General features: G+C 48.3%; 1 protein-coding gene across 2 annotated transcripts in view; it reads right to left on the reverse strand.

Annotated features, from left to right (window-relative positions):
- Window positions 1–1,383: 1,383 nt before the first annotated feature.
- The window catches only part of MAML3 (mastermind like transcriptional coactivator 3), a 397,258-nt gene continuing 373,643 nt past the window's right edge, over window positions 1,384–24,998 (reverse strand). Inside the window, exons 3-5 of one of the 2 annotated variants that reach the window (XM_057310082.1) lie at window positions 12,692–12,940; window positions 8,306–8,387; window positions 1,384–3,384 (exon numbers count right to left, since the gene is read on the reverse strand). In XM_057310082.1, coding sequence (XP_057166065.1) covers window positions 2,387–3,384; window positions 8,306–8,387; window positions 12,692–12,940 — 1,329 coding nt within the window. In that variant the 3' untranslated portion in view covers window positions 1,384–2,386. Of the gene's footprint in view, window positions 3,385–8,305; window positions 8,391–12,691; window positions 12,941–24,998 lie in introns of both variants that reach the window. The other variant, XM_057310081.1, reaches the window with a different exon arrangement.

The following is a 24,998-nucleotide window of genomic DNA, read 5'->3' on the forward strand; positions in this document are numbered from 1 at the left end:
GATGTCATCTGAAGTGCAATATACCAGTGCTGTGATGATGAGTTAAGGAGCGAAATAAAAATACTCTATTTTAAACAAACAGTATATATATATTTATATGTATATTTTTTACAGATAGTAGACCCAGTGATATCTGCAGTATTGTAAAAACTTATTTACAAATAACTTTTTTAGACATTACATATACATCAGCACCGTAGTAAAAACAAAAACAAAAACAAAACAAAACGACCTTATTAAAATCTACCTCTCTATTTAGTTGGTCCCAGTACTAAGCATTCGGAGGAAGCTGTTAAAAGGTAATGGAGCCCCCTTCTCCCATCAGCCACCTCCAGTTTCTCATCATTGCTCATATATTTGTTTCCTGTACCTTTCAGAAAAAGGTAATTATGTTTTCTGTCTTCTTGCTTGTTTACTTTTTTCTTTTCTTTTTTTTTGGTTTTTATCTGTTCCTACTCAAGAGTTTCCACGGTGGTGTCCCTCCCCATGCAAGGAGTTCATGGTCACCTGCCACCACGTCTTCCTAGGAGGAGCGCAGCCCCTGCCTGGGCTCTTGCCCACCTGGCCTCCTCTGGTCTCCATCCTGCCCCTTGCTCAGTAGATCTAGCGCCGTGGGACAGGGCGAGCAAGCCAAAGGCGGTGTTTGCCGGCCTACCGCCTCTCCGCCCTCTGCCCCCAGCTTTCCATTCCTACCTCCCCCCCCCCCCCGCCGCCCATCTCAGGACAGCCCCCTCTCCTCTGGGTGCAGCCAGTCCAGCTCCCCACAGCCTGGGCCCATGCATGATGCGGCGAGGTGCGTGTGGGCATACAGAGGGAGCCAGGCTTTCGGACACGGAGGGAGTGTGTGGTAGGAGAAAAGCACACTCCACTCTTATTCTGGACAATAATTATGCCACATGGCCTCCCAAACAGCAGCAAGGACTAAAGACACAAGCCTAATGGTAAGTAGCAGAGGTTGTCATCCCTTACGACAGACTTCGATTGGGGCAGATTTGAGTGAATTACAAGGAGAACGACTGTATAGGACTTTGGAAGTGGATGACTTTGCCCATATGGAAGGAGCTGTATCTTCCTTCTTTTTGTTGTCAAAATGTGTTAGGTGGAGCATTTGACTTCAGTTCCTCATCTCTCAGCATTTTAGATTTGTCTTTCCGGTGAGGAGGGATTAAGGGCAAGGCCAATTTCAGAGCATCACCCTGGGATTTTTCCAAAGGGAGCCAGAGTCAGCGCCCCTTGGGCCATGCCTCCCAGGGTAGACCAGAAGTATCAGGTGTGGCTCGTAGTAACCCGCCATGGAACATCAGAGGGGCCTGCTCACTTCTGGGCAGAGAATATTCACTCAACTACACGTTAGAGAAAGAAAACTCCAGTGTTGCCTTTGCATTTCAGGCATTGTCTAAGTTCTTGCTTTTATTATGATTCTGCCCAGGCCCCCTAAAGACAAAAGCTTCATTTCTTCTCGTACAGTCTGTAAGGAGAAGCAAGGGCAGGATGGGGTGAGGCAAGAAGGAACAAGGGCAGGGTGCAGGTAAAGTGGCCACACTGGCAGACACAGCATCCACTCGGGGGCTCCCCACCCTGTGGCCACTGGAAGTAGATGTGAACTGCCTAGACGCATCGGTATGACACTGGGCCCCCAAGAGGCTCCAGCCCAACTACACGGAGTGCCGGCTGCCACAGTCACGGTCACCGGCAGAGGGCTGCCTCCCCCAGGACTGCCGGGGACACCATTCTCCAGGCTCACTTGGCTCTCTTTGAGAGGCAGCTGACAGCAACGCCTCTAAAATTCCTGAGGGTCATCACAGGGCAGCAGACAGGCTCGTAGGATCCTTTGTGGTCTCCTGTTCTTCGTGCCTACCCTCCAAACACAGTAGCATGTCTCGACGCCCGACCTCTCTTTCCAGCCAGAGTTCAGCACGCTTCCGACCTGTGCTCTTGGCCTGTGCAACTTCGCAGCAGCCTCCGTGGGTCGCGGCCGGCCCGAGGCTCTGCGGTCTCCGGACCGGGCCCGGAGGGGCTGGCGGAGCCCGCACGCTGGGCAGCAGTCTGTCATGGCTGGAGCAGCGCTCCCGGGGCCAGGCGAGCACAGGGAGTGCCGAGCAGAGGGGCTTGGGCTCTGGCTTCCCCACCGGCCTCCGCCGCGTCTCCCTCTCTTGCAGCAGGGATCCGCATGGCGTGTTGTCTCGGTTGCTGTGTGACGATCAGGTGGAATGAGGCCCAGCGGGCCTGTGGATTGGCACCTGGATCCTTCACCGTCAGCCAGCAGCAGTTTTGCTCAGTTTACGTGGGTCAAAAAAACAAAAAACAGGGATGGCTCAACATCCTGTTTCTTTTTCACGTTTTAAGCTTTCAACACTAGAGTTGTGGCTCTCGGGGTTCCTCTTGACTAGGGGTTCCCAAACAACTCATCAAGCTCCTGCATCCACTCGTCCCCTGGCCCGGCTTTGATGATGGAGTCCACGAGGTCCGCGCTGTCCGAGAGGCCGGGGAAGGAGGCGCCGGCCGCTTCGCCGCTGTAATTGTAGGACATGTCCTGAGGGGGGTTCCGCTCATAGGCCTGGCTCTGGCTGCTCGGGGCGAAGCTGCCGCTGGGCATCTGCTGCTGTGCTGGGGGCTGGCTGAAGGCTGGCATGCCGGGGACGCCCTGGCTCAGGCCAGACATGACTATCGGCCTGGCCTGGCCGCTGCCTTGCTGCCCTGGGAGCGGTGGCATCATCTGCCGGCCCATGGCGGCCGGGTTGAGGGTTCGCACGGCGCCAGTGTTGGCATCCACAACCTGGCTCAGTCCCTGCGGGAAGTGTTGCTTGGTCAGCCTCGGCTGGCCAGCCTGAAGGGGGTAGCCGGTGCCGTTGTTGAACGATCCCAGTTCGCCACTAGTCCTCCCCGGCATCCCCTGTAAGCTCCTCTGCGGCCAGCTCTGCGTGCCCTGCTGGACCGTTCCCATGATGCCCTGCAGCCTGGGCGGGCCCTGGGGCCTCGGCAGCGCTTGGCTCACCGGCCCTTTCATCGGCTGGTGCTGCTGGGTAATGGCTGAGTTCACCAGCATGCTCTGACCAAAACCACTCACCATCCCAACCCCTTGCCCGGAGGTGGGCTGCCTTGGCCCCTGCGCTTGGTTGTGTGTGATGCTCATGCCACTTTGGTTTGGGTGCTGCAACATTTGGGTCATTCCTGTGCTCATATTGTACATTCCTGGTTGGCTGGTAGGTGTGTTGCTGTAAGGGGCCAGTCCCATCTCCGACTGGGCTGCTGCCGTGGCCATTGTCCCTGGGTTCTGGGAGGGTCCCATTCCCATCATGCCTGCGTTCTGTGCCATCAACCGTGACGTTCGAATGCTCTGGAGGGCTGCTTGGCTTCTCACGGCTGCTATATCCTGGGGAGAACCTACAGGGGAAAAAAAGGCATACCCATTCACTCATCTCAATAAACAATTTACTATAACATGTTGTTGGGATTATCTTTAGGCATGAAAACATTCTTTTATATGAGAGGATCTATTCTAAGTCTTTAATAAAAATGATTATTTATCTGACTATAACACATGCTGATTGTAAAAAATTCCGAAAATATTGAAAAGCACAACGATGAAAATTAAAGTTACCCCAATTCCCCCCATCCAGAGATAACCACTGCTAACTATTATATAAATAGACACATGAAAATAGGGGTCATACTGGACACATGTTTTTGCAGTTGACTTGATATACTATTATGATTTTTGTTCACATTTCAGAAGCAAATTGTTTCTCACGCTTCTTGATATGATGCCATCCTCAACGAATCAGATACCATTATTTTTGGAGGTGAGAGGGAATTCACCTCCTGGGCTAAATTAGGAAGAAACGGCTGATCACTTTGTGTATTCTATTTGTGAAGTGGAACATGGTTCAGTAGAGAATACTATCAATAAAGACCATTAGACTAATTTCCCTTAAGACCCGAGCAGGATTTGAGAGGTTAAAGGCCATTGCTCCTGCTAAGAAGCTATTTCGACAGATGGGACGTTTTCTGGATCCACTCTATAGATTTCCACATGCTCCAGATTCTCTGAATCATAACATGTCAGTGCAAACTGGCCAGCTTCCTGAGCTAGAAAAACAATCATCCTGCCACTCGCTCCTTGGCAATGAACTGGATGCATTTCTGCAGCAAAGTCTACTCACTCCTTCAAATCGGCAGTGACGACTTCTCTCCGCAGATCGCTAACGTGGTTTTAATGATGCTGTTTAAAAGTTGGCCAGAGTATGAATGCCAAGTCCCTCAACTCTAATTAGGCATTTGAGTGAGTCCTTCTTTTCATGTTCCTAGGAAATTTCCAAATCAGCCAAGAGAATGGAAAGGTCACCCTGAGAACCCCAGTCAATGTTGTAAAGGGCTAGGGAGTGCACAAAAATGAGGTTTTTCTATGTCCCTGCTAATAATGATTAAGTCTATGAGACAAAGACAAATAGTTTTTGGTTTTTTTTCTGGACACTTAAAAAAGGTGCAGCATGGGAGCCGATCGATGTTATAAGCAAATGTGATACTACCTGGAACTGGGATGAGAAACCAGATGAGAACAGTGTAAGCTTGTTAAGCCTGGCACCTGGGCAGTAAGTGTGTTTCTGTCTTCCTGATGGGGTTATTGATTTCTGGGCAGCAAATATGTCTCCATATTTTCCTTTCTTTCTTTAAGAAAGTAAATTATGGGAATTTTGATTATGACTTAAGTTTTTGTGGCTTGAGATCAATATCATGGTGCATTGAGAAATGAAATGGTTTCTGTGGGGGAAAGCTGGAAGGGCTGGGGGACATCCCTAGAAATGTTTCAGGTTTCCGTTTTAAGCTTCATTCTATCTAAGTGATTTAAAAAAAAAATCAAAAGTTCCTGTTAAAGACTGGATGGAAGTATATATTGCAATTTGTAATCTTGTGATGAAGTTTTGTGACTTTAACGACTAAATCTGTATTGACTGCATGGCCAATCTGATCACTGTGGTGAAGTGGGTTATTGAGTTGTTTATAAAAAAGTTTAAGGAGAAAATATTGCTGACTCGGAGACCGATTGGCTAGAGCCAAATTACATAAACAGGCTGACGAGCTGCTGGAAACAGATGAAAAGACTTCCATATTTTGGACATTTTTGTTGTATGTTTATAATGGATATTTTGAGGGACTGGAAATGGTCTGGGCTACTTTGGTGAATGAGAAATAGGTTCCTCTTTGTAGAGGACAGAAATGCTATAATGCCTTTTAAGAGGTATTGAAGTGTTAATCCAAGCTAACCTTTATTTTTGGTATAAAATGACTGTACTATCTAGGTATAACTTTTATGAAAAAAAAGGGGGCATTTTAAAACCAGCAATCAGCTCCATATTTTTATCCTAAGTAGAAGCAAAATGCTTTTTATTAATCTAGTTTTATGCCTTCAGCAATTTTAAATATGTATAGGAAAACATGCAAATGTGTCCAAAGAATTACCTTGTCGTTATCTGATTACTATATATGCTAAATAACAGACTAATTTTTTTTCTTCTTCTTCTTTCACTTTCGTCTAAAACAGATATTGTGGGGACACTGTACTCAAATTAATTTTCTTGTCCACCGGTTTACGTCACAATGTCAAAGAAAATCTTCCACATTCAAACAGAGATCATAGGCAATTTTTTCTTAAAAGGGTCTGTTTTCTATTTTCACTCGCAGGAAGGCTGTATTTGTGAAAAATATGCATTTCTCCATAGGCATGTAACATTGCCCAGAGGCACAAAGCTCAGTAAGAGAAAGATAGTCATTAAACCTTTGAAATGTGTAGTGGTGAGCGTCCGTGTGGGTTCTCGTGCAACTTATTCCTAACGGAACTCTCGAAGGACAGTATTTCTTACCTACCAATTTGCTGTTTTCCCAGATATCTCAGATATTGTGATATCTCAGGTGTTAGTAAAATAAAATAGGGAGGAGAGTAAAAAGAGAAAAAAAGTGTATCAGTCAGCTCAGGGACCCTACAATGTCACTGGTTGTTGGACTTAAGTACAGCTAAATTTCTAGATTGATTACCTGTGAAAAGTTCAAAAGTTCAAAGAGTGAAACTCTTAAACTGGACCCAAAGCATACAGAATGACTCATAATGTAGAAAAAGTATTCAATTTCGGGGGGGTCCCTTTATTCCAAAAGATAATACATGAGTTATGAACCTAGAAAAGTCAAGGGACACTCTGCTGGGTTTATAAGACTTTATATTTTTAATTAATTCTTAATAGAAATCCCCGGTTTTTAAAGTGTGGCCCTTGGGCCAGCAACAGCAGCAGCAAAGCAACTCCTGGGAGCTTGTTATAAATGCAAATTCTCAGGCCCTGCTCCAGACCCGCGGAATCAGAGACTCTGGGGGTGGGGCCAGGTCAGCTGTGCTTTTTTTTTTTTAATTTAAATTCAGTTTAGTTAACATATAGTGTATTATTAGTTTCAGGGTTAGAATTTAGTGATTCATCAGTTGCGTGTAACGCCTGTGCTCATTATATCACGTGCCCTCCTTAATGCCCATCGCCCAGTTACCCCATCCTCCCACCCCCACTCCCTCCGCCAACCCTCTGTTTGTGCTTTCACAAGCTCTGCTGGTGATTCTGATGCACCTAAGGTTTGAGAACTTCAGGGATAAACCTGGGGGGGGGGGCTCTGTGTCTGCAACGAAAACTATGTGTGTAACAGTGACCGCTTCCACTTCCCCCTGCCCGTGACCAAGTGAGAAACAGAACTCTTCAAAGAATGATGGCGCTAATTTAGTGCACAGAACACCTGTGCACAGCTTCATTGCTTTTGTCCTTCCCTGGGTCAAGTCCAAAGGGTTCCGAAATGATACATGTGTTCCAGGGGGTAGGGAGTGGTAGCCACTCAAGCCCCAGGGTTTTCGCAGGCAATCTTCAGTGAGTCCGGCAGCGAACACCAGTGGCTTTCAGACTCTACAACCACTACTCACAGCGTGTGATCCAGTATATACACATGCAGGTTTACGACGGAAACGAAAATTTCCCTATTGTGATATACACTGATAATTGTTTTCTATTCTATTTCTCTTATTATTATTAAAGATTTACTTATTTATTTGACAGGGAGAGTGAGCATAAGCAGGGAGAGCAGGAGAGGGAGAAGCAGACTCCCCGCTGAGCAGGGAGCCCGATGTGGGACTCGATCCCAGGACCCTGGATCATGACCTGAGCCAAGGGCAGACACTCAACTGACTGAGCCACCCAGGTGCCCCACTATTCTATGTTGGTTGTGACCCATTAAATTGTCTTTACAACCTACTTATGTGTTGCAACCCAAAGACTGGAAAATGCTACCCTACATCATGAATTTTTCACTCACTGTCCATTGAGAAGGGCAGCACTTGTGCAACACTACACAAAGTTTGTGTACATTTACACATATGCATACTTATGTGCAAGGGACTTCATAGCTTCTGGCAGATTCTCGAAGTCATAGGTAACACTTGAGAAATTTGGACCAAGGATCTAGGTCCCACGAAAAGGGCAGAGGATGGGAATTAGGATTTCCACTAGTAGATGACCCCTGAAAACTCCTGTGATGAGATTGAGAAGGGTCTTCAGGCTCATCCTCTACCCCATACAAGACCCTCAGGGGCTCTCTGTATTGGAGGTGGAAGGGATTGATATTTGAGTGGACTTTGGACTACATAAATGTATGGCAACATGGAGCATACAATGTGCCCATTGCTACTGGGTCATGGGTCAGGATTTCTGCAACGGGCAGCAGGATCAAGATAGCCCAGTCAAACTCAAAGCCCACGCGTCTTCTAGATTCAGCAGAGATTGGTGGCCGCTGCAAGCCATTCTCCCATGTCAGTCGTTGGAAGTGAGGGCTTTGGCCAGCTGACATGCTGGGGTTAGCAAGAGGGATGTGGCACAGGACTGTTCCTCCTGTGCTCACTGAGACAATGACCCAGGCATAGACAAGACTGATATGGAACCAAACAGGCACCAGTATGCCCTTATTGGCTATTAAACTATCGAAATACTTCCGTATCTTTGGTAAAGAACGGCTATCCCAGCCCTGCCCCCCCCCCCCCCCCCGCGGCCACTCTGACCCGTCCTGGGGCCAACCAGGACCTTTCTGGGACCAGCCACCCAAAAGTTAATACTTGGCACAGCAGAGGACTCCAAAAATGCATTCTGACAGATTGGTACCCTCACTTTAAACAGTTTTCATGTTACCTGAACATGAGCCCAGCACAGAAGGCAATGCCCCTGGCAACACTCGCACTTACACGGCACGGCTGGACGGCATAGAACGGAAGAGGGCTCACTGGCCTCACCTTGGAACTGATTGACCTGCTGCACTGGGTATGGATTCCGCTGCTGCTGGAGGTGCTGGCGCGGTAAATGGGACTGCTGCAGCTGCTAGAATGACAGCACAAGAAGGGCAGGGAGGTGACATGGGGAGAGGCAATGAAATATGGTGGCAGTTTTGAGGAAGGCAGTTTTTTCCAACACTAAACTTTGTGTTGAGGAATACGGTGCATCCAGGCAGGTGCACAAGGCCTGAGTTTGATGGGTTTTCACAAAGCGAACACATTCCCGGTAAACAGAATCTAGATCAAGAAACTGAACTCTGCCTGGAGCCCCGCATGCCCCTTTCCAGTCATTACTGACCCCAGGGAACCACTTCATCTGGCCGGGGACTGCTCTCCTGACCTAACAGCACAGACTAGTGATGTCTGCTTTTGTACTTCGTGTAAGTGGATTTATGCAACGTAGTGGAGTCTGGCTGGGGTGTCTGGCTTCTTGCGGTCATCACTGTATTTACGAGATTTGTCCATGTGGATGCACGTAGCTGTGGTCTGTTCACTGTCGCTGTTGAGTAGTATTCCGTCACATGGATGATTAGCCCACGACTTATTTACCTATTCTCCTAGGGCCTTCAGGGTTTCCAGTTTTTGGCTGTCACAACTACCGCCGCTAGGAACATCCTCGTCCGTGTCTTTCGGGGAGCGTCCGGCAGACCCGCTGGCCCGTGAGGCGTGTGCACCGCGGGAGGCGGTTTTGACTTTGACTACCTACCATCAGCTTGCAGGTTTCGCTCAGCATTGTGGGACCCAGCGCAAGGGACAAGCAACTCATTTTTAATGACCTAAAGAGCTGCTTCCGGTACAGGAAGCTGGGATTCTCAGGGGCTATAAAAAAAAGGCTCATCGGATCCCACGAGGCCACACTGCCTGGAGGATACTCCCCCGCAAGTACAATACACAGCGTTTAGTGCCTTCAGGAAACCGTGTGGGACTCCACTGTCCAGGAGCCGGGAGGCTGGCGATTTCCTCTTTCTTCTTCCACTCCCGGGGGTTCTGTGCTGCCAGCGCTGGCACCAGTCTACTGGAAAGGCTATTATGATCATTACCACGCTGTGTGTGAAAGGGAAAGAAACTGAGAGCGAGGTGGAAAGAGCAGAGAAAGGGGTTTGAGTTCCCGGTCTGCCATCAAGTAGCTGCGTGACCTTCGGCTCCTCATTACCTCCTCCTGCCCTTGCTGAATATTCATGGAGCACCTTCCGTCTGCTCGGCTTATAAAGAACACACAACAAGGGCCCTACTCTTTCAAGTGTTCATTATAAAAATAACACACATTGACCACTTCTTAACACATGTGTTTATTTCTATTTTTTCCTCTTGTTTTTGTTTCTGGGCAGCTCTATAATTTTCTTTCTCTTTCTTTTTCTCTTTTCTTTTTCTGCACAAGGCCAGCCAGCACTCTGGCAACCAAAGAAAAGAAAAGCCTCTGCTCTGCTCACCCCAGCCTGTGGTGCCTACCAGGGTGTTTTGCACAAACTGTTGAAATTAATTAATTGTGTAGATGAAGTGTAGACAAGAAACCATGCTAATCTTTTAGGCAGCAATAGAAGGGCATGATTGAGAGGAAACTGAGCACTTACAGCTTCTCCTCAGCCAAACTTCTCATATTATGTACGAATTTAAGTGTCCTACTGCCCACTGCGAATAAGCCCTGGGGTGGCCTGGGGTGGGGTGGGGGTGGGGCTCCAGTTCCAGTCCCCGGCTCTGCCTCTCTAAGCTCTGCCATCTCTGATAAATCCCATGAGCTACCTGGCCTCAGTTTCCTCACAGGTAAAATACAAAAGCCTTCATGATCACCAATATTTCTTTCAGGCCTAAAATTCCAGGTTCTGTGGGACCTTTGTGAATGGAAGAGAGGTGACTTGCTCCGTGCTCTTTGAGAGTAAGGATCAAACATTAATTCATACCTGTTTTCAACCCGCTCTGATTCTTAAATCACTAGAACCATTTAAAGTTCCCAAAGATAGGCAAGATCGCAAATCCTTCTGACTTTCCCTCACGTGTCCCTTCAGGAAATCCCAGGATCTCTAATACTCTGCTTTCGAGATTGAAATTCTTAGGGCACTTTCACTGCTGCTGCAGAGCCCAGGAAAGTCAGCTTGGCGTTGGCAGTATTCATTCACAAAACAAAAAGCTGACAGCTCACCACTTATGACCCCCCGAGAGGCTGCGCTGGTCTGCTCTGTCTCCGGGCACAGGTAAGATGTGGGGCTGACACGCTCCCAGCCTCACTTCTGGGCTAGTCCCACTGGGGCTCACAGCTGTGGCCGCAGCTCTCATGTCACACTCCATGACACCAGGGTCACATGACAGATCCCCACACACATGTGTACACTTTCTAAAGAATTTTACACGCATTATTCCACGTGATTCTTCAAGCAGTTAGAGGAGAAGGCTGGGAAATTTTTAAACCCAACCTGGTGGATGAAGAGAGGGGGTGAGAGGTTTTTCCAGACCACAAGCAAAAGATGGGACATATTTTGAGTCTGAGTAAAACTGTTCTTTCCTCCGTCCCTCTTCATGGCTCGGTTTCCACAACTTTTTTTTTTTTTTTAAAGATTTTATTTATTTATTTGACAGAGAGAGAGACAGCCAGTGAGAGAGGGAACACAAGCAGGGGGAGTGGGAGAGGAAGAAGCAGGCTTCTAGCGGAGGAGCCTGATGTGGGGCTCGATCCCAGAACGCCAGGATCACGCCCTGAGCCGAAGGCAGACGCGTAACGACTGAGCCACCCAGGCGCCCCTCGGTTTCCACAACTTGCTAAAGAGTTACACCCATTGCCCCATCTTTTCCAAGGAGCTCTGTGTGTCCTGGGTTCTGAGGCGCGCCCTGTTCTCTCAGCGCCCCGTCTGGGGACCCTCGTGGGGCAGCTCTTCTTCATCCACTCTTCTGCTTCCCTCCTAGTTCCCTGAGGTGTGGCTGCCCTCGCCGAGTGGGACGCCCCTGGCGGGCACGACAGCGTTCTACCTGGTCACCCTGTCTCCTATTTGTGCCTTGGTCACAGCACACACATCAAAGGCCAGCGCACGAAGGATCAGGCGCACCTGAAACGCATTGGGATTGGCTGAGGAGAGGATGTCCTAAGCCTCGCTTCCCCTCGGCAGCTCCATTTATCACTGCCTGAGAGATATTAGCATGGTTCCTTGTCACACACCTTATGCAGGGTGAGAGGGAGAGAGGTTTGTTTGTACAAGAGCTGCCAGGCGGCTGACTGACCTTGGTAAAAAGGGAGATAATTACACAGCTGCTCAGGAACAAAAGCGAAGAAGGGAACATAAGTGAACTGTGCTCAACAGTACAATTTTTCTATTTGGGGGATGATTGGTGTTACTCTGAACCACTGCTCTTCGTAGGGACCTCAACATGGCTGCATCCCACACAGTATCTTGTGTGTGTGTGTGTGTGTGTGTGTGTGTGTGTGTGTGTGTGTATAGTGAAGGATGCTTGATAAATTTCCAAAATTCTGATTGTATTAGGAACATTCTGGAAGGGGAAATGTCAGGCAGAGCTCCGGTGGGCTCTAAGCTTCCCATGACAACCTCACACCTACCTCCTGTAATCAGAGAGAGCTGCCCCGTGCAGACCCCACAGGAGCCAGCTAGGCATCTCTTATGGAAGGCCTCAGGCCTTTCCTGGGGTAACACTGAATCAGGCATGGGCGTCTTGAGAAACAGAACACTGAAACCCACAGAAGCAGCTCTCAGGGAAGGCTTGCTTTCAAAGCTGGAGGAATTATATGGCAAGGGTGGACAAAGATGCCTAAGGTAAGGCTTTATTTGTGTTAGGCCTTCCTTTAACTCAAAGATTTCTTGAGCTGTTTTAAAGCTGTTGGGAATTTTCTTAAGTTTGCACCCTTTCCGTGACCCTGAGTTCAGGTTTCCAGCTAGTTCTGTGGGCCCTATTCTTCTTCTATTGTTCCTGTCCCATTGTTCATGACCAACTCTGTAGAATTCTCCTCAATCCCTCCTCCTGACATTTTCCTTCAAGAAACAAAGTTCTCTGAGTTATTTTCTTTTTCTCTTCATACTAGAAATATTAGCGTCTATGAAGAATGGGAGGCAGCCTCCCAACCCCCACACTGATGGCACAGACCCCTGCACCAGAAACCAGAAGAAAAGGAGTCAGGCCTGAATCGAAGAAAAGTCTCCAGCAAATGGGCCTTCAAATGGATGGTTGAAGCCCGTCTTTTAAGAACAAACTCATACATTCTGAGAAAAAGCCTAACTAATTGAAAGGTCTAAATTCTGCAGGCTGTCCTGTGATCCCGGGAAATGCTCAACTGTGACTCTCTTGACACAGGACATGACCTGGAACTCTGCTGCAGACAGCAGGCGCTGGATAAATGCATCACGTTACCTGCTCGGCCAGAATGTGCTGCTGCTGCTGCTGCTGCTGCCTTTGCTCCCGCAGGAACTGCTGCTTCTGCTGCTCCATCAGCTGGGCCCGCTGGTCCATGAGCATCTGCTTCATGATGGCTGCCTGCGGCTGGCTGCCGAGGAAGCTGGGACCCGCACCACTGGCTGCGGACACCATGCCGCCCGAGCCTGGGGCCACCGAGGACTGCATGGGGCCTGTGGTCCGGGGCAGTCCAACGGGGTGCTGCTCCTGGGGGGACAGGAAGACAAGAGAATGCACAGATTTCATAACTGAAAGGAAGCATGGGGCAGAGGCCTTGGCTCGTGGCCCCAAGGGGCCCTGAGTGGCACACGTTCTATCCCACAGAAACAACCCCGTAATGTTCAAATCCGGCCTTAGCACGGTGGAACTGGAGAGCTACAGGGGGACAGTGATAGAGGACGGCTCTGGGACATCCGAGAGCAAGTCTGGTCTGGTTTGGATGGGACTGATTAAGGGACAAAGACCAGGTAATCAGCTCATATTCTGCATTCCTCCAAAGGAAAGGGACGAAGACCTCAGGCTGGGCTCACTTCGAGTCTGGAACGAGATAGCCTGACCTTACCTTTTAACCTTTACTGGCCACCTGGCCTAAATAGACTTCTTCTTAGCTAGTTGGAGAGACATTAACAGAAGAATTCTGGAATTTATTAATCGATAGATCTATTTGATGGCATTCTAATTAATTGCAACATTTGAACGCTTTGCTATATGTAAAAAAAAAAAAATCCTCTAGTGGGAGTTGTTGATGGTGAGAACTGGGAATGTGTTACACTGAACAAAGCTACGTAATCTCCCGACATCTTTAAAAATAGAACCAAGCCTCCGATGTCTGGGACAATTTATAATGTGGGGGTTGATTTGGGTCTTTTGATTCTACAATTGTCTCAGTCAAATTATGGCAACTTTTAAGGACTGGTTCTTAAGCAGTAGGAAGTAAAGTGGGAGACAACTACGCACAGAATCTAGTGACTGCTTGGAGAATGTGCTCAGAGGGGAAGCCCATAACAGCCGGACAGTGTAGACCAGGGAAAAACAGCTGATGGGAAGAGTTGGTAAGTGACCATGAGATTCTTCTTCTAGATAGTTCCTTTCCTGCTCATCGACCAAGTGCACCTGGTAATGGCAAATATTGTCTGAAAATTGAATATTCTGCACAAATGTTCGTTTTAACTCATTCAAGTTTCAAGTAATTAATCTGAACACAGAGGATCTGATGTCTGAGATGAACACAAATTAAATGGGTCCACACGGAAGGACATCACCAGTCATAGAATGAGGTACTATCATGAGACCGAAATAGTAAGACACGAATATGAATAACTCTATAGTTATTTAAATATTTTTGTATCCAAACTGTATTTTAATATTTTTTCCTACTTCTGCTTTGCTACCTCCTTGGTACAGATAGAGTCCGGCAGGCTGGGACTGTCCTCTCAAAACATGCAGTTGAGTTTGATCTGTGGCTCTCCTGGAGACACAGTCCTGGACCCGATTCCCCACAGCCGGGGCTCGTGGGCCTTCCCTCTGTTGTGTGGTGCTCAGTCACTCACGCTTCTCTTTCCAGCAGCGAGATACCGCAACCACATCTTCAGGGGCTCTTCTTCCCTCCCTCCACCAACACAAACGCCAGGAGCAAAACAAACAAAAATCCATTACTCCTCTCACCTGGGAACCAGAGGCCAAGAAGTCCTGGGGAGTTAGTGCAGTAGCCCAGGTCACACTTAGCCAATGGAAGACTCGGAAATAGCAGGATTGGAACACTGATCTTGAGTCTAAATTTAGTATTCCTTCCACTAGCCCAGCCCTTCCCAGACCGCGGGTCGGTGGTGCTAAATGTACACCGAAGAATTGCTCGTAGACTAAATATATAGTGTGTCTCCTGTACGCGTACTGTGTTTTGTTTTTCAAATGTAAGTGTTATTGCAAAACCCTTTTCGTCTTTGTATATTTTCTCAGTAGACAATTATTAGTAGACAGCTGTGAAATATTTATGTGAGAAAGAACTTATACTAAAAAATGCCAGGAACCTTTACACTACCACGAAGTTTCCTTTAGGCCTGACCCCCACAGGCATCAAGATATTTCAGAGTCTCCCCTCCCCCCCCAGTACTTGCTTCCTGTTTCCAAGCCCTTCTTTCCGGGATAAAGCTGCTTCTTGCCACCTTTAGAAACAAATGGCTGATTGACTTAACACTTTAACAAACGAACTCGCATTGAAGTATAAACAGTTAACCAATCAGCAAAAATACAGAATACAGAGTTTTTTTTCCCCCTGGGTATTTCAGTATATTTGATATTTTCCAGTTTTGATAAGGAGGAGAGAGAAAAAAAATGAGACCCAAGGGAAGATAAAATTTGCTTCAGCTAGTTTTATGAGAGGGCTGGGGGCTGGCCTTGGGCTGGCCCTGTTTATCTTTGGGCACTTTGAGATATTTTTGTCCTGTGTGACCAGCCCTGGGTAGCTGGGGAGCATGCCCAGAAGTGCTAAGTAGTCACTTGTTGCTTTCCTAGCCTTTTCTCCACCCTGGAAAGTAAGGGAGAGGGAAATGAGATGGTAATGTAGACACATCCAGCTACTTTGGCCCCTGTTTGGGGGGGGGGGGGGACTTCCCAAAGAGATAGTTAGGGTATTACTTCCCAGGATTATGGATTTCTCCAAATGATTCTTTTCCAAAGGTTTTGCCTTGGGGTTTCTTGCAGAAGACCTGAAGACCTAGGGACGGGAGGGCCGTGTGCATTTTAAAGGCTTGCCTTCCATAGAAACATCCCTGAATCTAGGCTGATAGGCCTTTAGGACTTCCCCAACAAGCTACATCCCTGAATCTAGGCTGATAGGCCTTTAGGACTTCCCCAACAAGCTACATCCCTGAATCTAGGCTGATAGGCCTTTAGGACTTCCCCAACAAGCTCTAATGCATTCAGCAGCTGGTGAGTGACGAGGAGAGCCCCAGCCTCAAGTCTGTATTCCAAAGTGTGAAGTGCACAAGTGACCAGTCTTACAAATGGAGCTGGCTGAGGCCATTAACTGTTTCATATTACAGGGCAGCTTGTAACCTCCAGTCTAAGAGGGCTTAATGAGCAATAGTCGAATTTCAGGATTTCAAGCCACCGCTCTTGTTTCTAAGGAGGACACACACTGCGTGTGCAATTAGAGAAAACCAGGCTGAGCTTTCGTCAGAGAAATGTAATGCCTTGAAGCCAAATGATGCAGTATTTTTAGTTTTAATTACTGGCTCGTTCTCCACACCGCCCCCTGCCCAACGACCCCGCCTTGCCTTCTCAGTAGCCTCTCCTCAGAAATGCAATTGGCTACATAGACCCTCATTACTCCCCAAACCTTCTCACTTTTCAGTAAAATAAAGGGAAGGGGAAAAAAATCAAAACCAATGAACCCATTTTACATAGCTTCTTCTCCAGGGAAAAGATCTTAGCAATTTTCTAAGGGCTGGAGAGAGGTAGGAGGTGTAAAAAACGTCCTACCTCCTCCAAAGAGGCCGTTTTCTACTTCAAAAAACAGCTGTGGTAAAAATATCTCCCAAGAGCAGCCAGCTGTTTATTTATAAATCTGTGCGTAGCGAAGCTTTATTTCTCTTAAGTGTTTTCAAGAACAAGCGTAGTGTTTGGGTGAGAGGGGCCGGGGTTGCTGGCGGGGAACCAAAGAGCGCCGGCTGCGGGGAGGGGGCTCACGAAAGGCCGCCGGGGTGCCGGGACCTGGGGGGGAACTGGGGGACTCGAGGACGCCCCGGGCTTCAGCCTTTTGCGGGCGGGCCTCGTCGGAGGAACAAGGAGCAGCTGCTGTTCTCCCCCTGCCCCAGCAGATGGTGGTGTCAGCCCGGCGCTCCGGCTTGCAGCGCCAGCTCCGCCCGCGCCGCGCTCCCCCCCGCCCCCCGCAGATGGCTTAATCATGACTCCTGTTCCCCCCTCCCCCGCCGCCCCCCGCCCCCCGCCCCGCGCGTCTGGGCGGACGCTGCGAACGTGGAGCCAGGCAGTCAAGTGTTACTGCGTACAGCAGGTAGCCTGGCAACTGAGAGCATAATACCGAGCAGATGGTGTTCGCACGGCGTGATGGACATCACACACGACAGCCTGAGACAATCCAGGAATTCCCTGGTGACTCGAGGCCCTCTTTACACAAAATGAGTTCTCTCTCCATTGCCGTGTATCTCTGGGGTTATCTCCCCCCCTCTCTCCGACTGACACCGAACTGGTTTCTTATTACCGACTTTCCTTCCAGCCCGAGGGGAGGAAGATTTCAGGTCGGGGTGGGGAGGCCGGGGAAGGAAACGGAAGGGCTGGGAGCGGGAGGGGGGGGCGGTGGCGCCCGGAGAGGGGAGGGCGAGCGGCGTCCAGCAGCCCCCGGGGCTGACCGTCCGACAGGGGCAGAGTTCCCCGCGGCCCAGGCTGCACAAAGCCGGCGCGGGAGGGCGGCCTCGGCTCTGAGTCTTTGCAATCACATGGCCTACGAACAGCCTAAATGAAATTTAGGATTTTACTTAAAAAGTCCCCTGGGGCGTAATTTAGCCTCTTGACTCGATCCTATGTGCTTACAAGTCCTTAGGGGGCTCTAAGAAGTCAGGAGTGGGGCGGCAGGCCCGAAGATGCCTCTCAGCGCAGGCGTCTCTAACAAAGAAAGCGACGAGGCGGTCCCGGGCGCGGGCTAGTCGCCCGGGGGCCGCGGAGGTCCTCGGCCGGCGCGCGCCGCTGCTGAGCGGGTGAGCCGGGCGCGCTCCGGGGGCGCATCTCGCCGGTCCCCCGCACACCGTGCGCGCCCCGGGCCAGGAAGGAAATGGGTGCGGAGGGCAAGCGAGGAGAGAGGAGGGTTGTTCATGTAGTTTTTCCTACATAAATAAAATGGATGTCCCAGAAAACAAATCTATGCTTTCCACACACGCTGAACTGGATCAATTAAAAAGAAAAAAAATCAACCGCCAGCCCCAAGAGAATTTTGCCTAGATTCTCTACATCAAGAGGCTCCTATGTCCAACCAATCACCAGTATCCAGAGGCTTTCTCCTGCAAAGATACTATTCAAGTTTTAAGTTTCAGAAGAAGGAAGTCTTTTCAAAGGTGGAAGCTAACGTTTCACGCAGAACATCACACTTGGTGGGAAAGAGTTCAGCAGTTCTCTGTCAGAGGGCAGCGCAGGATAAATCCGACACCCACTGCAGCCTGCTGGACTCGTCTCAAGGTGGTGAACTGGCATTCTGAGGCTCTGGGAAGCCATCTGACCTCTCGGTTTCAGTCCCCACCTCCTCAGATGAAGATCGTATTCATAAAACTCCTCCCTTGACCAATGGAAACTTTGGAGGTGAAAGAGTTGTAGGAAGAAAATGACTAAGAAGATGCTCACGCCTCCCCCACTTCCGGTTTGGGCAGGTCAGGAACAATAGTGGGCTAAATTCAGTCAGAGGTTCTGAAAGTGGGGTGTTAGCATCGCCGGGGAGCTTGTTAGAAATACAAATTCTCAGGCTCCACCCCCACCCCCAGCCTACGGATTCAGAACCTCTGGGAGCGCTTTAACATGCGCTCCCTGGTAATGACGATGCCCCACGGTTTGAGAACCACTGGGGCAAATAGTACTCCTAGTTTCCAGGCACTGACTGGGCATCTGAGCACTCTGGGCCCTGATTTAGATTGCAAATCTTGCACTTCCAAAAGCAAGCCAGACTTTGCTTAGGTTTTTATTGCAAATTCTTCAGCATTTGGAACAAAACTCTTAAATTTTCAGAGGGCTGCTCAGGCAATGCAAACCCAAGAATTCTGTCAGGAGCCCATGGCCATGATTCTTCCAGGAAGGCCAGTACTCCTGCAAGTCGGCCATGGGGGCGGGGCAGCAGCCGAGACTGAGGAAGGGGTGAGGCCACTGAACTCCTTTGCTCAGGCAGGAAGCAGAGGCCTCCGGGGACTTCCCATCTCCTGGTCTGATACAAGCTAGAAGGATGGAGAGCTTTGAGGAGAGTTTCCTCTGTTGGAAAAGATTCTTCAAACATGGAGAAGACGAGAAGCAACAACGGAGGAAGACAAGTTACACTTATGCGGTGCCTACTGGATGCTTTCACCTGCAGAATTAAACACCTTTTGTTGATGAAAAAACCCCAAGTCTCTGAGAGGTTAAGGAACTTGTCTGATGGCCCACAGCTGGTGGTGGTGTCTTTGGGATGCTCGCTTTTCCATTGACCATAACATGCATCTGGTCTAAATTGAGCTGACCACCCAAGAGGACTGTGGAGTAAAAAGAAGTGGGAAGGGGGTGGGGGGAGAGAGGAGTGGGCATAGAATAAAAAGGTAGAGTCTCTACAGGCATCAAAGGATGAAGCTGAAAGAGCACACACATATGCATCGTGTTTTATGTTGCCTGATACCCAAAATTAGGATGGCTTTGTGCTATCAACTTTGACATTTAAAGAAAGGGCATAAGATTAGACCATTCAACCATACGTGGAAGGAAGAAACAAAATAAAATAAAACCTTAGAATTCTCTTTGAAGTCGATCAAGTGTCAGGGCAGACACTTGGTTTCAGGATGGTGGCTTCTTTTACAGACTTTCTTTGTCCTTGTCCAGAACAATTTTTCATTGTGGGTGTGAAGAGTTGCTTACAATACATTCACAGCAGAGCCCCAACAGGGCCCATCTCGTATACAGCCCTCTGTTTCTGCAAATTATTGAAGAAGGTTGGATATAAAGGTTTGTTTTATGATCTGTGATGGTTGTGTCCCCATGATGATTAAGTTTTGAGCCAGTTTCCCAATTTGGGAAGCTTATCACTGAAACGGCAGTGACTTGAGGCCCAGCGGTAAGCCTGCTAAATTCTTTGTTCAACCTCAAAGAAGGAGCAGTTTACATTGGAGGAACCCACTAAGCCCGGGTAGCAACATCGTTCCATCATAGGCCCAGCGGCTGGCCCTATGATCACATAACAAATAGCTTGCTATTACTACTGTTACTGTTTTAACCTCTTGATCATGCAGGCCTACAAAGTCAGGGTGAGGAAAGAGCTGTGTTTCTGTTTCTAGCTTAGCTCCCCAAACAATGAGGACTAAGACTTTAAACTTGGTTCTCTTTCTAGGTTCTCAATGACCAGAATGGAGTTTCTATCCACTTAACTATTTAAAAAATACATGTGTTGCGGATCCCTCCCCCCATCATGGGGAGTATTTGAAACATTGTATAAAAGTGTAAAGAATAAGAAAAGCAATATTCATTTTAAACACTCAGAGGCAATCATGTTAATATTTTGATGTGTTTTTGTATTTCTCCCAGCTCTTCTCTCTGTATACAATACTATACTTTCCATGGTCATGGTGATGTTACATACGTGATTGTACCACTGTTTCTAAGTAACACAGGAGAGTAGAAAGTTGCCGCCTTCCAAATGCTTACAAGTTAGTTTTCTGGAGGCACAACATCCTTATGGCAGTATATCTGCCAGGCCCATAGGTTCTGTGTGAGTCTCCCAGCACCCAGCAGGGAGCTAGGTCCACAGCTGCAGCAGAGTAAATGTCTGCTGAAGTGAACTGGCTAAATCGTCTGTGATCAGTTGTAGCCTACACCAGTATCATATATGAATGGAGAGGAGGAAAGAAAAGATGGCGCTACAATGGATGGCTTCTCCAAGCTACAGGAAACGACCCTCCAGGGAAGATGATACGAAGGGTTAAAGTTGGCAGTCCAGCACAGGACTAGATGTATCCACCACTGGAAGGTCAGGCTTTCAAGGACTTACTTGGGGGTAAGAACAACAAAAATACCATTTGCCCTTATCAGTGCTTTGAACATAGTCACCATAGGTCCCTCCGGTGGCAACACAACTTTGAGAGTTACGCTTTCCCTCTGCCTTTGATCTAAATTATAGAGTCCTTTTGATCCCTTTGTTGTGATTAATCCTACCAGCAAAGCAACTCTAAATCGGTTAAAAGTTCATTAGTGTGCAACAATAGGAGCTTGATTAAATAAATTATGGTACATCCATACCGTGAATACTAGGCAGCCAATAAAAATCATGCCTTCTTAGATTGTCTAATCACACAGAGAAAAGCTTACAATATATAGTGAACAAGGGGGAAAAAGCAGTTTCTAAAACAGTACTCACAGAATAATCATGTTAGACAAGGATTATAAGTGATTTTTATTTTTATGCCCTTTTGGATTTTCTATTATGAAAATATTACTTTGAATAAATACTATTTTTTAAAACACGCTCCAAAAAATAAAGTCTTTAAATTGTCAAAAAATAGAAAAAAGAGAAACAAAAGGAAAAGAAAAAGGGCCTGTTTTCTTGTTTTCAAGGATTCCAAAGTTCTGATGAAGATAGAGGCTTCCCTAGTTTCCGGGCAGTGATGGCATCTTTGCAGCGAGAAGGAAGCATGAGGCAGGTCCCTGGGCCTTCTACAAGGAGGACAAGAGCACAGAGACTGCGCCTGGGGAGGGGACTGAAGACTTGATCAGAAGAAGTGAGGTCTCAGAGTGGCTCAAGCAGATAGGAGGGGAATAGCTTCCAGAGTAGGGGGACAGAGTGATCAAAGACTTGACTACATCATACCCTGAAATTCCATTTCTAAGGACTCATCCCATGGAAATAGTCATAGCTTTGTACAAAGATTGATCTGGAAAAGCTCGAAGGATTTGGAATAGCAAAAATTAAAAACAGCCTCAATGGTCAACATTTAGAGGATTCATTAAACTAGAGCTCCCCTCCCTCCCTTCATTAAGCATACTTCGTCTAAACAGACGTGGATGGACCGCAGTGAGTTCGAGAGGGGCCCCGGCTGTGGCTGGGACCGGGACTCTCTCCACCTGAGCCCACCGTATGCTGTGGGGTGTGCTACAGACATGCTTAAGTAGCAGTTCCCGGGTACTTGACATGTACAGACCCGGACATGGCATGAACATGAACCAATGGGGTTTAGCTCCAGGCTCAGCAACTGGGCCAGCTTGTCGTCGCTTCCGCAGAAAGCTCCCACGTCCCAGAGAAGGCCCTGACGGGCACTCGCTGTCTTCTGAGAATTCTCCGATTCACCGATTCACCAGGACAAGCCTATCTGTGCCGCACTACCCCGCTGTCTGTGGTTTTTCTCCAGAGCGTGGCCAGAGCCAGCCCTATCTTGAACTTGAGAGACAGTGAGTGAAAAGCCATCATCATTCCTCTACACGTTGTCTTCTCCGCGGGGGCTGTAAGAAGACCCCAGCCCCAGGGGCGGCCAGACCCGCCCCACAGAGGCGGGCACAGCACCTGCCCGCAGCCAAGTGGCCCGAGGGACAGACACATGGGCTGCAAGTGGTTTGACAGCTGCTCCAGGAATTAGGTTTTTTTTTTTTTTACCCAATGTTTGCTGCCTTTCTTCCCTGGATTTAAAAATAGAGAGGGGGAGGAAGGAGTCTCAGCTGTCTTCAGCGGAGCTGCTGGGAAGAGTTCTTCTCTTGAGCTACTGTTCCCCCCAACTGTACCTTTCTCTTTTATTGCCTCCCCCACTTTCTGATGAAGTCATCACAGCAAAGATTGCATAACTGATGCAGCGGCCTATCTTGTGTTATACTGGGAGACAGGCCAATGTTTCCATTTATAGACAAGAGCATTACCACGCTGCCAAACGGAGCTCTCTGCGGCAACCACTACAAGGCAGGAGGGGGGGGCAGGAAAGCACAGAGCCCAAGGGGAGGGCGTGCTGTGAAATGAGGCGGGCACTTCCTCCATCCTCTTGGCGGCCTGGGGAGGGTGGCGGAGGGACAGGGGCTCTGAGTGCCTGGGAAGAGCCCCTTCCACCAAGCTGCCTGCGCTTGGCCCTCGGTGCTCCCCGCTCCAGGAGACAGGAGACGATGCCAGAGGGAGGGTCTGTCTGGTCAGCCTGTTCGGCAGCTTTTCGGACTGCCGAACCTGTCTGTGGGCAAACCAGGTGTGATCACCCCGAGGCTCTGAGAGGAGGGCAGGCCTTGCCGCACTCCCGAGAGCAGAAGGCAGGCCAGCAGTTGTGGGGCTGGAGGAGGCCGGGACTTTGGGGAGGGAATGAGAACGTAGGGAAGAAAGGAATAACATTTAGGAATCTGGGGTTAGAGATTGGGGCTGAGAACCAGATTCTCAGAGGAAGCAGCAAGTCTAGAAGAGGGTCTCCCACAGGGCCAGGGAGGGCTTATCAGCAGACAGGGATGGAGGTGTCTTTGGACCCTTGATCTGACCTCTTCAATGATCCTCGAGTTTAGATTGTTAGCTCTAGTCTTCACACAAGGTCTGACATCGGGTCATTGAGAAACACTGACAGAACTGGAAGGTACCTTCTATTTTATGCTTTTAAGTTGTACCTGTTACAAGATCATGCTACTCTAAGTCCATTATGAATTAATAGTCTTTTTTAAAAAAGATTTTATTTATTTATTTGACAGAGAGAGAGAGACAGCCAGCGAGAGAGGGAACACAAGCAGGGGGAGTGGGAGAGGAAGAAGCAGGCTTCCAGCGGAGGAGCCTGATGTGGGGCTCGATCCCATAACGCCGGGATCACGCCCTGAGCCGAAGGCAGATGCTTAACGACTGTGCCACCCAGGCGCCCCTGAATTAATATTCTTTTAAAGTCCCATGTTTATCTTGTGACTGGTATAACACCACACTATTTTTAAAAATAATTTAAAAACATCACATTTTTTTTAACCCCGTTGGCATTTCTTTGTTTTGTAACTATATCTGGCGACTCAAAGAAATAGAAGTGGCTAGGGTCTTTTGTTAACCTTGAGAAGAGTTGGGGACAAAGTGGGATAAAAATCGTCTTAGAAGAAACACGGGCCCCAGAGGTTCTCCTCTATTGCACCTGTGCTGCAGTAAAGCACAGCCCCGGACTCCTACCTCCCATGCTCAGTATCCTGGATAACAGAATCTGGAAACGATTCGAAAGCAGCCTCTGCAGAGCTTAAACTTTTCACTCATTTTATCAGAACTTCACTCGGGTAGCATGATTCAACAGCGCCTGGCATACAGCAAGTGCTCATAAATGTTTGCTCTCATCAGCACCAATATTAATAATAATGTGGAAATTAGAAGCTTTAAGTAGGGCCAATATTTTCAGCTCCTCTTTTCTTCTTTCTTAATGGTCAGGTCAGCTCCTTAGCCTTATCAGGGAAAATACCCTTTTGCTTAGCATGAAAACTAAGTCGAGAGCTAAACATGGAATCAGACGCTAGGATGTTGGAGAAGTTATGTGAAACTTTCATTTTAGTGAGGAATAAATCCACTCATGTTGACAGCAGCATATAGGGCTTTTAAGATGGGGGTGATGTGCCCGTTATCTTTTGCCATTTATTCCCACTGAAAGCATCAGCATTTCTGCTTAACCATCCGGGCTGGATCGCTGTTTCCTATTCCTTGCTGTCAGAAGCTACAGCCAAGTCTGACCTTATCATAGTATCACCTCAAGTGCCTATCCCCTCCCCCTTTCCCCAGAGTTTCTTGTGCTAATTCTTCCTCTAGCTAGCTGACTGATGCTCCTCTGGGCTTCCCTGAGCTGGGTGATCCCAGCACACACCCTGCCCCCGCCCCCCAACCAACACCTCCTCCAAGAGCTTTCCCAACTGCCACTTCTCTCCAGGTTGACTGCTCCTAGGTAGGAGGTCAAAATCAGAATAGGAGGGTCGGGTGATTAATGCCGGAGTAGGAAAGGGAGAGCCAACCTGCTGCTCAGGGGATTTATCAATCTGAGAAAGCTTCCCCAGCATGAAGGATCATATATCTAGTTTTCCTTACCTTTGGCCATTTCCCTAATATGCATATTTAGTTTCCTTGACCTTGGTCCAACTGATTACTTTCTCCCTTGTGCTTCTTCTCCTCCCCCAACTTAAGAATAGACCGTTTCTCAATCAGCCATGATGAAATCCCTCCCAAGTCAACCAAACCTTTTCTGGAAGCTGAAGATAAATATACATGGCTGAAAACCTGCTGAGGAGTGGGGTGGGGTGGGGGAATGAGCCTCTAAATTGAACTGTACGTCTGTCTCGGGTTCCCCTTACGTGACACACAGGAAAAGCCATCGCGTGAGAGACTCCCTTCTTTATTTACCTTAGGTTCCCAGGACTTAATTTTTACGCAGATTACTTTCTATATAAGGCCAGTGAACACTACCTCTTAATTCATAGTTAGGAGCGTGTAAAAAAGGTTGACAGGGCCTATCTTTCTTTCCTTTTTAGGTGTAGTTGTAGAGAATTTCCAAGGAAAGAAGGAATCACTAAGTCCTCATTAGTTCGTAAACATAAGCCCCCCGGGGAGTCGATGCCCATGCAAGGGTGCTGG

The sequence above is a fragment of the Ursus arctos genome, unplaced genomic scaffold (genome assembly GCF_023065955.2).
Source record: "Ursus arctos isolate Adak ecotype North America unplaced genomic scaffold, UrsArc2.0 scaffold_11, whole genome shotgun sequence".
Lineage (NCBI taxonomy): Eukaryota > Metazoa > Chordata > Mammalia > Carnivora > Ursidae > Ursus > Ursus arctos.